This window comes from Vombatus ursinus, unplaced genomic scaffold (genome assembly GCF_900497805.2).
Source record: "Vombatus ursinus unplaced genomic scaffold, bare-nosed wombat genome assembly UNPS02014807.1, whole genome shotgun sequence".
Taxonomy (NCBI): domain Eukaryota; kingdom Metazoa; phylum Chordata; class Mammalia; order Diprotodontia; family Vombatidae; genus Vombatus; species Vombatus ursinus.
In genome coordinates this window covers 34054452-34066067 of record NW_020954585.1, presented here as the reverse complement: position 1 = coordinate 34066067, position 11616 = coordinate 34054452, and the positions used below count along the sequence as shown (strand labels likewise).

Genomic DNA, 11616 nt, shown 5'->3' with positions numbered 1-11616 from the left:
TGGGGCCACCTTGTCTCCAGCGAGAGCCCAGTGATTATTAATGGGCTTCGCGGAGACGCGTGGTCTGCTAGCCCCCTCTGCTTCCTGACCAGACACTGGAGAACCCAGCCCTTGCAGCCAGCCAGTCCCAATCCTTCCTCATCCCTTCTCTGGTTTTCCTGGAATACTGCTAGTCAAGTCCTCCCAACTCCATCCATACCCTGGTCCCACCTTTCACTGAAGCAGGAGAAAGACAGGGCTTCCAACCCAGCCTGAAACCATCAACAGACTGCCCACAGAATGCCATGAAACTTAAGCCGCTGCTAACTTGAAGGTTAACAAACTGAATTCAGGAGCTGTTCTATCCCGAGCCCCAGAATCAACAGCCTACATCTTAATTTGCCCACTTTTAAGCCCCTGGGAGAACTCTGATTTTGAAAGCCTGCCTGCATAGCCTTCCCCATGAGAAGTGAATTTGCACCCACCCAAAACAAAATAAGCTCAGAGAAATTTGATGTCACCATCCTTTATCATCAGAGTTCAATGTGTGAGCTTGGGCCAGTTCCACCCTTTTGCTGAGTTTCCTAATTTGTAAAATGAGGACAATAAAACTTTGTACTCCTTCCCAGAGCTGTGTTAAAGATCAGATGAGTCATTCTAGCACTTTGTAAACCTTTAAGCATTGTTTTATGTACCCGCTCTGATTGTTATTAAGCCTTTTTTGAAGGAGTCAGCAAGCACTCAGGCAGCTCCTGAGTTCTTGTCCATCTGTGCTGGATGGAAGCTACTATGGAGACCGACAAGCTCACAAGCACATAGGGCAGTACCACAGCTCTTCACTCTGGGTCACTTTTCCTTGGGAATCAGCAGCACACAGGTTCTGGTGAAATGACCTAAATGATCCTCATTAGGACTGAGACAATGCAACAATTACTGAAATTCACAATAATACAAGTCTTCCCTCCCCGCCCCAAGTAACTTTTAACAAAATAAACCCTGCATGGTTAATATTGTTTTCAATGTTCTTGCAGTTAAATTCACATTTTAATTTATTTGTCAAGAAATTTCTGTTTTTCTTCTTCCTGTCACTAAGTATGGTGGGGTGGTGGGTTGGGCAGGGAGTGGTAAATAGAAATTGTTTCAATTTTGTATTTGTATATCCAGGGCTACCACAGTTCTTGGTACACAGTAGGTACTTAATAAATGGATTAATCATCTTAAACTGTTTAAACAAATTTAGAAGGCCCCTGACCTACAGCTGCTCAGCTAAGAAGTACAATGGGGTCCCTTTCCTCAAACCTTCATTCCTAAGGAAAGTTTGAAGGGATAATTCATGAATTCTACATAGAAACTGCTGTTTTCTTAGGTTTTCCTCTCTTCTTTAAATGGAATTAAGTTTACATCATGGAGGCTGAAGTTTTTTATATCTCCCAGGGACTTCTCAGCAAAAATACCCTCCTCTCAGTCAGTCATTCTCTGTGTACAATGGGTTGTGTGACTCTGTTTGAGGCCCAGGTTTTACCAAAAAGCAAGAAGAAAATAGAATTCCTTCTCCTATCTCATTGGGCCAACCATATCTCATATTCTGCCTCAGGTGATTGATGGAGAAAACTTAAAAATATGGGTGATCACATTCAGAAGGAAGAGATGAGCCCCATATCAATATGGTAGGTAAATAAGAAATCTAATAAATGGGGTTAAAAAGTTTATGGGGTTTTTGTGTCTAAAACCAAGACTCAATAGAATGAAAATATTTCATCTGAATAGCTATTTTGGGGGCTGTTGAAAAGGCTGCAGTCTGATTGGGTCATAGGGATCCTTTTGCCTCATTCCCACAATTTTATGTTTGGAAAGATTAAAATAAAAATATGAATGGGAAAATAAATAGATAACATTCATAAATTTTTTTTAATACCCAGCATCTGAAGATCTTTCAGCACCTTAGCAAAAAATAGCTAAAAAACAAATGACAATAAGCAAAGGCAATTTGCCCATGAAAATAAAAATAAATCACCCAAGGGAGTTACTTAGATGACTTTCCCTTTCTGGTTCACTCAATAAGGCTATGTTGAAGGCAAGAATATTTAGTATTCCCTCCCCAGACATTCTGAACCACTGGCAGTAGACACATTTAGTGCAGGAGGCACATTTTTTTTCCACTTCCAACACAGCTAATATCACATTATCTTAGGATTGTAAGATCATAGATCTAGACCTGAGAAAGATTTTAGGGACTGTCAAGTCCAGGGATAGGGAACTTGCAGCCTCCAGGCCACATGTGGCCTTCTAGGTCCTTGGGTGTGGCCTTTTGACTGAGTCCAAGTTTTACAGAACAAATCCTTTTATTAAAGGGATTTGTACTGTGAAGTTTGGATTCAGTCAAAGGGCTGAATGTGAAGACCTATAGGGCCACATGTGGCCTCGAGACCAAAGGCTCCCCACCCCTGATCTAGTCTAATGTCCTCATTTTTCAGGTAAGGAAACTGAGGCCCAGAGAAGGTAAGTGACTTGCTCACAGTCACAGAGATAGTAAGCTAGAGGTAGGGAAATGGTGTTTGAACCCAGATCCTTTGACTACAGAGCTAGTATCTTTCCCATTGTACTATATTGATACATAAAAGTATTTGAAAAGCTATGTACCTCAGCTACCAACCAAGATTAAGATGTATATTTAAAAGGAGATTTTTAAAATATATATAATACATGGCAACACACACATACATGTCGCATCTCCAAGAGGCACTCTGCAGAGAGAGATAGTGTGCTTTATGGGAAAAGTGTTAGAAACCCAGCTTTGATACTTCCTATCTAACTGACCTTGAGAGTCACTGAACTTCTTGGAGCTTCATCTTCTACAGTTATAAAATTGGGACAAAAATGCTCATGCTACTTACCTAACTAGGTAGATCTGGATAAAGTGTTTTGTAAATCTTAAAGTGCTAGAGAAATGTACATTATGGTATCTCCAACATATTTCACTTCACAGCATTACCATGTGACATGTGATGGAAACAATAATAGAATTTTGCCTTATGGAGAAATTGAAGCTCCTGAGAATCGGAAAGTGTCAGAATCATTTAGTAAGACAACATGTTTTCATTTACTATATCTACAACATGTAAAGATATACATCCTTACTGTCATTTATGATACATATAGTGAGAGGCAGAAAAGAACTGTCCAGAAAGACCTGAGTCCAAGACCTGACTGTGAAACATACTGAATGTGTGACCCTAGACAAGTCACTTAACATTTCAGTGTTCTAGGTAACTCAAGAAAATTGTAAATTACCAAGAAGTTATCTATCTGCATCGATAGCTGAGCACTCTTCATATAAGAATTCCCTATAGCAGTGAAACCACAGCTCACATCCCTATCCCTTTGGCTCTATATTGTATGGTAGGATTTGGGGAAAAGCTTTGGCCAACTACTATAAAAATACATGAAGATGTATTTCATTTTCTCATATTACAAAACCTCTTCATTTGTTGAAGATATTTAAACTTTACTTTTTACCTCAAAGTATTAAAAGAATTTTATGATACCTGATTTTTAAAATGAAAGAGCTAATTATCTATTTTGAGCAAATAGAGAATATAGGAACAAATGGCATATACAAGTGTTTTCAGGCATGTCATCTGTAAAGACCCATAGGAAAGCTTCGAGGAAAATAGAAGAGCCTTAGCTGTGTGACCCTGGGCAAGTCATTTACCCTCAATTGCCTCTATAAAAAAATAATTTAAAAAAAAGAAAAGAAAATAGTTTAGCCTTGCACACTTCTTCTAGGAAAGCATGATATGCCAAAATAAATATATTCTCATTCATGGAAACAATAACAAAGATAGAAAGGTATCTAAAATTAGGGAGGTTGTAGACATAAAAATATTATCAATAAGGTTTCCTTGACTTTGAAAGATAGTGAAGTATTTTTATATATTCTCTCAGTATAGTACCTTCAAAGGCACTTTAACCCAAAGATGTTTCCTTTGGTAGGAATTCCTAGCCATGAGACTCGTGGCCCTAATATGTCCTTTTGTTTAATGATCTAGTACAGTGTGCCTCTCACAGCCATACTACTGAGATCATTAATATAAGGGTTATAACAATCACCTCTACATATACTCACCAAACCCAAATGTCCACAAAGATACTTTAGAAAAGTGGCCATGTTTTTGCTTGCTTAATTGTTTGAACTTGCATTTCCTATCACCTCAGAAATGGGGGGGGGGGGGTGTTGACTGTATTCATTACCAAGCTGACTGAAAAATCTTGCAGAGTGATTAAGGAGAGATTCTCTTTATAAGAAATGAACTTTCCTTCTTTATAAGCTTCTTTGTCTCCACCACAACCTTCAATTTCCTTAACTTATTGTCCCCCTTAGATGTTGAAGCAAGGTTAATTAATAAGCATTAATGGAAATGAATGAATGACAGATCCCAAGAGAACAGGACAAAAAGCACCAGCCTGAGTGAGGACCTCAGCTTTGTTGGCTGCAAGCTATAGATCTTATGTGACTGTTTTAGGTACACTCTATCAGTAGCCCAGTAGCCCCAGTGTCTCACAGTCTCTGCAAGCCAGACCCAGCAGGATCCAGGAGCCATTCAGTCTCTCAGATCCTCTCCTAGACCTTAGATGTTCCTTTACAGATACCCTGCATTGTTGGCCCGGCAAAAGCTGCAGGCACGCAGCCGAGTGGCAGCCACTGCTCTGCGCCAGGGAGAAACAAAGAGAAACAGGCAGAAAGACAGAGACAGAAATAGAATAAGAGAGACAGAGAGACTTCAGTGTCTGTGCTGGGTGGATAATGGTGCATAGGCTGTGTGTGTGTACATTATGTACATGAGAATTCCACATGTCATCTCTGTGTGTGTTTGTGTGTGTACTTGGAAGGGTGTCCATTGTGCATTTGAGTGGAGGATGGAGGGGAAAAGGTCACTGGAGAGAAGTAATTTGCCCCTTGGGAGCACTATACATTATAGTAGTCTTCCTCAGTCAGTCTCTCTCCCTCTCTCTCTCTCTCTCTCTCTCTCTCTCTCTCTCTCTCTCTCTCTCTACCCCCCACTCTTAGCTGACAACGCTTTCCCTTCCTTTCCATCATGTCACCTCTCCACTTTCCTGTGATGGGGGGTAGGGAATAAGGGGGAGGGACTGGTATCCTGCTATTAGCTATTTTCTTTTGGACTTTTGTACGTCAAGCTCCTTGTCCAAGTATGCACCCCACTCACGCATCACAACTTTCATTCTCCCTAGCTATCCTTCTCCCACTATCCCTTCCTCCATGCCTTACATCCTCCTTTGAATAAGCCCAGGTTCACTACTATGAAGCTCAAGTCAGAAATCGGACAACAGAGCAGGTTATCCTGGGAAATAATGAAGAGAGTTGTTTCTCTGAGGGGAAAAAATGCATACATGAGGGTGGTTCAAACAGTCATTACTTCTCAAAGGATGTTTTGGAAAGGCTTTGAAAAATAATAAAACATAACTGTATGCTAGGAGATGAAAGGGAGTTGTCCCTCCCTCAGAATTGCTTCAGGATAGCAAACTCACCCATGATTATGCACATGTGAATATGTATATTTATATACATGTACATAATGGGAGCGTGGCAGGAGATTTGGGAGAGAGGAAATGTTGGTTTTATTTGTCTTTGAATGACTATTAATAAATTAAATTTGAGAGAGAGTAGCCCAGATTGAGAGAATATTGTGTGTAGATAAACCTTACTGCCCCCTGCCCCTAAGAGACCCCCATATACAATGTAGAGATGATGAATAGGAGCTGAGAGAGAAGATCGAAGCTGGGTCTGTGCTGGCTCTACTCTCTCCTACAAAACTATAGGGCAATTAATTGTGGCTTGTCCCCTCATCCTTCATCTCCTTGTGGCACATATCGATGGAGATTACTGCTGATGGACCATTTTATCACCTTAAGTAAACAGTCACCACCTTTTCTAACCTCAACCAAATATATGGCTATATGTTCTGTTTAAGGGTGCTGGATAACTAATGATATAAAATAGCTAAATCATATATGTTACTAGATCTTCTGGACACTCACACAAGAAGGAAGAAAAGAAAAAAGAAAAATAGAACAACAGCAAAAATCACAGCCCCAAATGCAAATGTCTGATACTCTGAATATACTCCTTCACCATTCATTGACTGGCATGCTGAGTATATACAAACTATTTGACTGGGTAACATTAGTTTTACCCAACAAATTTATTATGTAGCCATTTGTTGCATCATGATTAAGAGTTATCAGTACATCCATAGTGGAAACCTTTTTTTTTTCTAAAGGTAAAGGAATAGGCTACAAGGAAATAAAAAAATATTCACACCTTTTGGGGTCTTCTTACTTTTCTCCTGTCAACTTGGACACCCAGTTTGACAAATAAGTACTTGGTCTTAATTTCTTGCCCCTCATCTCTACCCAAAAAACAATCCCTACAATCTCACACACCCAGGAATTCAACTTTGTTGAAAGTCCTATGTTCTTCAAAGACAGAAATGAGCAGAGACTAGGAATGAAAGCAAGTTTTTAAAAATCTCTTTACAATGTCAAAGATATCTGTGCTTATGCCACACGGCAATTCCTGAATTTCTTTAAAAAACAAAAACAAGTCAAAATAAAAAGTTGTGAATTAGCTAATTTGCCCAGTTTAGGTACTAATAATGGGAAACCCATTCCAAAGAGATAGCAAGTTTTCTTTTTATGGTACTGATAGGAAAAAAAAAATCAGCAAAAAAAAAAATCCTGAAACACTGAGTCACTGACAAGAGAAATAATGTAGAATTCAGTTCTATTTATTTACAGTACAAATTTATTTTAAAATCAAAACAAAAGGGAAATATTGCAGGAGTTACAACAATTATAAGAGTCAGCAACAGTCTCATTTAATAGAGACATACATAAAACTTTACTTTAAAATGTATAAACTTAAATGAATTATAAATTTGTTATTTAGATAACAGGGAGTGGAAAAGTGATGAACTGATGTACGATTTATGCACTCAACTAGTAAAGACACAATAATTAAAAAAGAAGTTAGACAACAGAGAAAATAGATGGGGTCTGTTGGTTGGATCGAAGCAGCTTTCAAATGTTTTGTGTGAACATAACAAACTTCTCATCTGTCACCCAAGGTGAAATGGATTCTGATATCAAACCTCAAAACTAAGATGTTAATGACTATCTGTCCTACGGAAAATCATCACCACTTGTTAATACACCACTTGTATTCAGAAAAGTTATTTTTCTATGTGTACCTACTTGGTTGTAAGGGGTGAAAATTATCCCATTTTTTAAAAAAATCAATGACAGAAATGAAACAATGAACGGAAACCTTCATATTGGTCAAAGTGGAGTCATGGCATAGCACAAGGGGAGAAAATCTGTTTATAAGAATTGTATCCCTCTCTCTCCACCACCACCCCACCTCTTCACACCACAAATATAGGCAGCGTTCTAAAAGCTCCCCCTAAGTTTCCACGTGTTGCCTCCTGTTGGAAATCGGCATTTCAGTTAGCAGACAAACCAACGCCCGTAACCCCTTCCAAGAAAGTACAGAAATAAAAAAACAAAACAAAAACATTTGGCAGTCTTTGAGTTTCTGGGTTTCTTTAGGATACCCCCCTCCCATTTAAAAGCAATCACTTCTCACTTCATCAGTGCAAAAGCAGATTCCACTGTTTGAAACAACCACCTCACCCAGCTCAAGGAAGATCCTGAACCCGAACTTGGAAATCATGCCTCCCAAGTCATACGACTACTCTAATGAGTTTGCCATTTTCTTTCTCAATTGCCTTTTAATTAGCGAGTTTCTGGTGTGCTGTTTGTTCTACTAAAACGGTACATTTTACATTTCTCTTCTAGTTCCTGCCTGTACCCTCTCCTCTGTATTTAACAGGACTCACTTTAAGATTTACTACGTTCTTTCCATACTTTTAGCACAACCAAATCAAGAAGTCAGATTAGTACAATATACAAATGCATTTTTTTAAATTAGTTTTCCTTGGCTTCAAGGAAAAGCTATCTGGGCAGTAAAAATGTTCAATATCAATAGATTAATGGAGAATCTAAAGCCCTACAGCATGTCCTTTTCTAGTGACTAGGTTTCCTCTTGGTGAAAATGTATTAAGTTCCTGAACTGTCCATCAATAGAGTGTGTGAGTACACTGTAGCAAACAGTCTAAGAGGTCAGTTCTTTCTAAAATCCTACTATAATTTTGAGGAGACAAACTACAGGCTCCATGAAGCACTTAGCAGAGCTCGATTATTATTCCATTTCACTTGCTCACCAGAAATGCTTTTTCTGAACCACTGTTTAATCTTTTAAAGGTTTATCTGACACTTTTTTAGAACTGCTTTGAAAAGGATACATTTTCCTTAAGGAGTTTGTCGGGTGACCATAAGTGTATTTTGAATGGAGATGTTATTTATGAGACCAGATTTTTTTGTATGCTTAAATTCAAGAGTTTTCAAATCCAGAACAAAACTGGAGAGGGTTTTTTGTTCATTTGTTTGTCTTGTTCGTTTTGTTTTATCCTTTAAAACTTCTCTAAGAAACAAGTCAAGAAAAGGGGGAAATATTAATGCTGTTTGTTGGGTTGATGGGTTTGGGTGTGGTTTTTTTTTTAAATTTTCATCATATAATTTCCCCACTTTTCCCCTAGCTATAGTCATAATTTACCCCCCTGATCAATATAATCAAATTTATGCACTCTAATACTAGTCCAATTCCTATTTTACAATGGAAATTATGGGTTTGTAGGCTCTTCAAGAAGCTAATGAATAAATGGTTGTTTTTATAACGAATTAAGAAGTTTCAGGTAAGAAGGTACTTGGAGAAATAACATCTTGTAAAATATAATAGAAAGGAGCTAGAAACAAGGTATTCAAACTTTCCTTATTCAGTAGAGAGAAAAATGAAATAGTAACTAAAGGAATGTTGATTTTTAAAATCTCATATTGTTTTCAATTTGAGAACCTCTTAACTTATTCTTAATATTATGTCCAAAGGTCACTGGCAGTGTACTTAACACTTGTAAGATCTATAAACAGAAGGTGTAACTTATCAAACTTCTGAGACCAACAAAAAGAAATTGATGTCAGTCAATATCCATCTTTGATCATCACTTGAAATTTTATTCTAAAATCTCAAAATGCTTTTTAAATTTAATTGTCTATCCAGCTATCATGGCTAAATTGGTTCCGACAGTTAATTTGATATGTGACATATACCTGAGAGGTAAGAAAATTTTTTTATATTAAATTACAATGTCATACGTTTCATCGGACAAAAATAATAATAAACTTTCGGTTATTATTGACTCTAACAAGATCTGCAAGACTACCGAGGTGAGCGCAGGAAGGGGGCAGCCCCGAGCCCTATTCGAGGAAATGAAAACTTTGGGGTTGCCTGTCTCATCTGAGAAGTAGGTATTTTTCTTCTTCTTTTTTAATGATGCACTTCAAAGCAATCCCCTGCCCATTGCGTTTGCCACAGTTTAATCTAAGAGAAAAAAACAGTTCTCAGAAATCCAAAAAAAAAAAAAAGCGGTTGCTTTCATACCACTGCTGTCTCAAGGCCTCGAAATGAAACTCCCGCACCACTAACACCAAGAACTTTGCGAGAAAGGTCCGAATTTCCACATTTCCCATGATAACAGAGGAGTCATTAACCAACCACCACACTCCCGAACACACTCACCGCCCACAACTCCTCCAGCCATCTCAGGGTTCGAAGAATCTGAACCCTGCTGCTTGGGTGCAAGTGACAATTCTTTCTCTCCCGCCTGTTGTTCTCCCACCCCAGTCCAACTCTATCTCCCAGCTCCTATGTCTTTATCCCAGCAAAGTCCTGGAAGCTGAGTTTTTGCCTGTCGGAAATACTCCGTACTCTACCCTAGAAGCGATAGTCGCTTTGGGTTGTAAGGGAAGAGAAGGGAAGCCATGGGAGAATTCCCCGTCCACCACCATTACCCCCTCCCGTGTCAGAAAACTTTTACAATAGCATGACCAGGGAACCAGGGATTTGGGGGAGCCAGACATTTCCCATTTTCTCCTCCCAGCCCGTTTTCACCCAGCGCACCCCCCAGAGACTGAACTGAGCCCTACGGGAGCAGGAGAAGGGGAGGGGTTAGAGAGGGCGCTACATACGGTTATTGGGGTCGCTGGTGTGTTGGTTGAGGGGTATGATCTCCATGCGCTGCTGCCCATACAGGTAATAGTCCAGCTCCTCTGCTGTACAGCGAAATCGAGGGACTCCCCTGTCGCAGGCAGCGGACCCGCTGCTACACTTAGAGCCGGAGCTCGAGCAAGAGCCGACGCACAAGTCCTTGCCCTGCAGAGCTCCCGAGGGCAGCACCTCGGAGCTGGAGAGCGGCGCGAAGACCGGGAGCTGGGCCACGGGCAGGGCGGCCAGGCCGGCCAGGGAAGCGGCCGTGGCCACGGAAGCGGCGGCGCACGACGAAGAGGCGGAGGCTGCGGTCGAGGTGGTCGATGAAGCCGGAGTGGAGGAGGCGGAGGAGGCCGAAGAGGACAGGGACGCAGGGCGCGGGCGGAAGCCTTCGGCCACGGGCTCAGCGCGCTCGGGCGCCGGAGGCTGCAGGGGCAACGGCGGCGGCTGGCCCAAGACGCCGCCGCCGCCCTTGAGCTGGGCGCTCTGCGGGAAGAGTTGCTGCCAGTGCTGCAAGTAGGCTGGGTCCACTTTCAGGAAGGACGAACCTCCGGGGTCTCTGGGCTTGAGCATGTCGGACGCCTGGAGTTGGGGGAAGAGGGGAGGGGAAGGAAGAGAAGAGTGAGCCGAGTTTAGGGGGAGCGGTTAGACCCGGGAAAGAATGGCCAAAGACGCTGGAGAGGAGAAGAGGAGGAAGGAGGAAGAGAGAGACCTAGCTAGGTGCGGGTCCCAGCCCACCCCTGGCCAGTCCCAGAAAGGAGGACGCAAATTCCTACTGCTCCAGAGAGAGAAGAGCCAAGGCTTCCAAAGTTCTGGGGAGAGTCTTCCATAACTATATCAACTGCTCCAGCAACCTCTCTTCCCCATCCCCTCCCCGCTCTTCCCCCTCCCCCAGTTTCGTCGCCAACTCTGAAGCCACAGAAAGTTTGCTTCCAAATAGCAGAGCGAAGAGGGAAACCTAGTTGCAAATTGGCGGGGTTCTTCAAACCATCCTCACCCTCCCTGGGTGCCCCCAAAAACTCTTTCCTAAGCTGAACCCTTCCCTCTCTTCTCACCCTATACCCCACATTCCCCCGACCCGGACAGAGGAAGCTGCGTTTCAGGAACTCTTCACTTTCACCAGTCTGCCCACTAAAGAGGGAGCCTTCAACCAGGTACTAAGAGTACCAGAGCCACCGGAACTCAGCAACTTAGGATCACTCAACACCCAGCGCAGGAAAAAGGGAGTCTCCTTCCCACTCCCGTTATTCTCCCATCACTTTCCCACCCCACGAAGCACCCCCATCCTCTACGCTCTTCTCCCAAGGGGCCTGGATTCCAGAATTTCAGCTTTTACACCCTCCCCTACTCCTCACCTGGGAACCGAGGGGTGCTGGACTTGGAGTGGCGAGCTGGAGGGAGACGCCGTGTGTGTGTGTGTGTGTGTGTGTGTGTGTGTGTGTGTGTGTGTGTGTGTG

General features: G+C 41.7%; 1 protein-coding gene across 1 annotated transcript in view; it reads right to left on the bottom strand.

The window, feature by feature from the left end:
• Positions 1-11552, bottom strand: part of PRDM6 (PR/SET domain 6) — a 153109-nt gene extending 141557 nt beyond the window's left edge. The window contains exons 1-2 of the mRNA XM_027874971.1: positions 11515-11552; positions 10141-10741 (exon numbers count right to left, since the gene is read on the bottom strand). Of these exons, the coding sequence (XP_027730772.1) occupies positions 10141-10732 (592 nt within the window). The 5' untranslated portion in view covers positions 10733-10741; positions 11515-11552. The remainder of the gene's footprint in view (positions 1-10140; positions 10742-11514) is intronic.
• Positions 11553-11616: the final 64 nt, after the last annotated feature.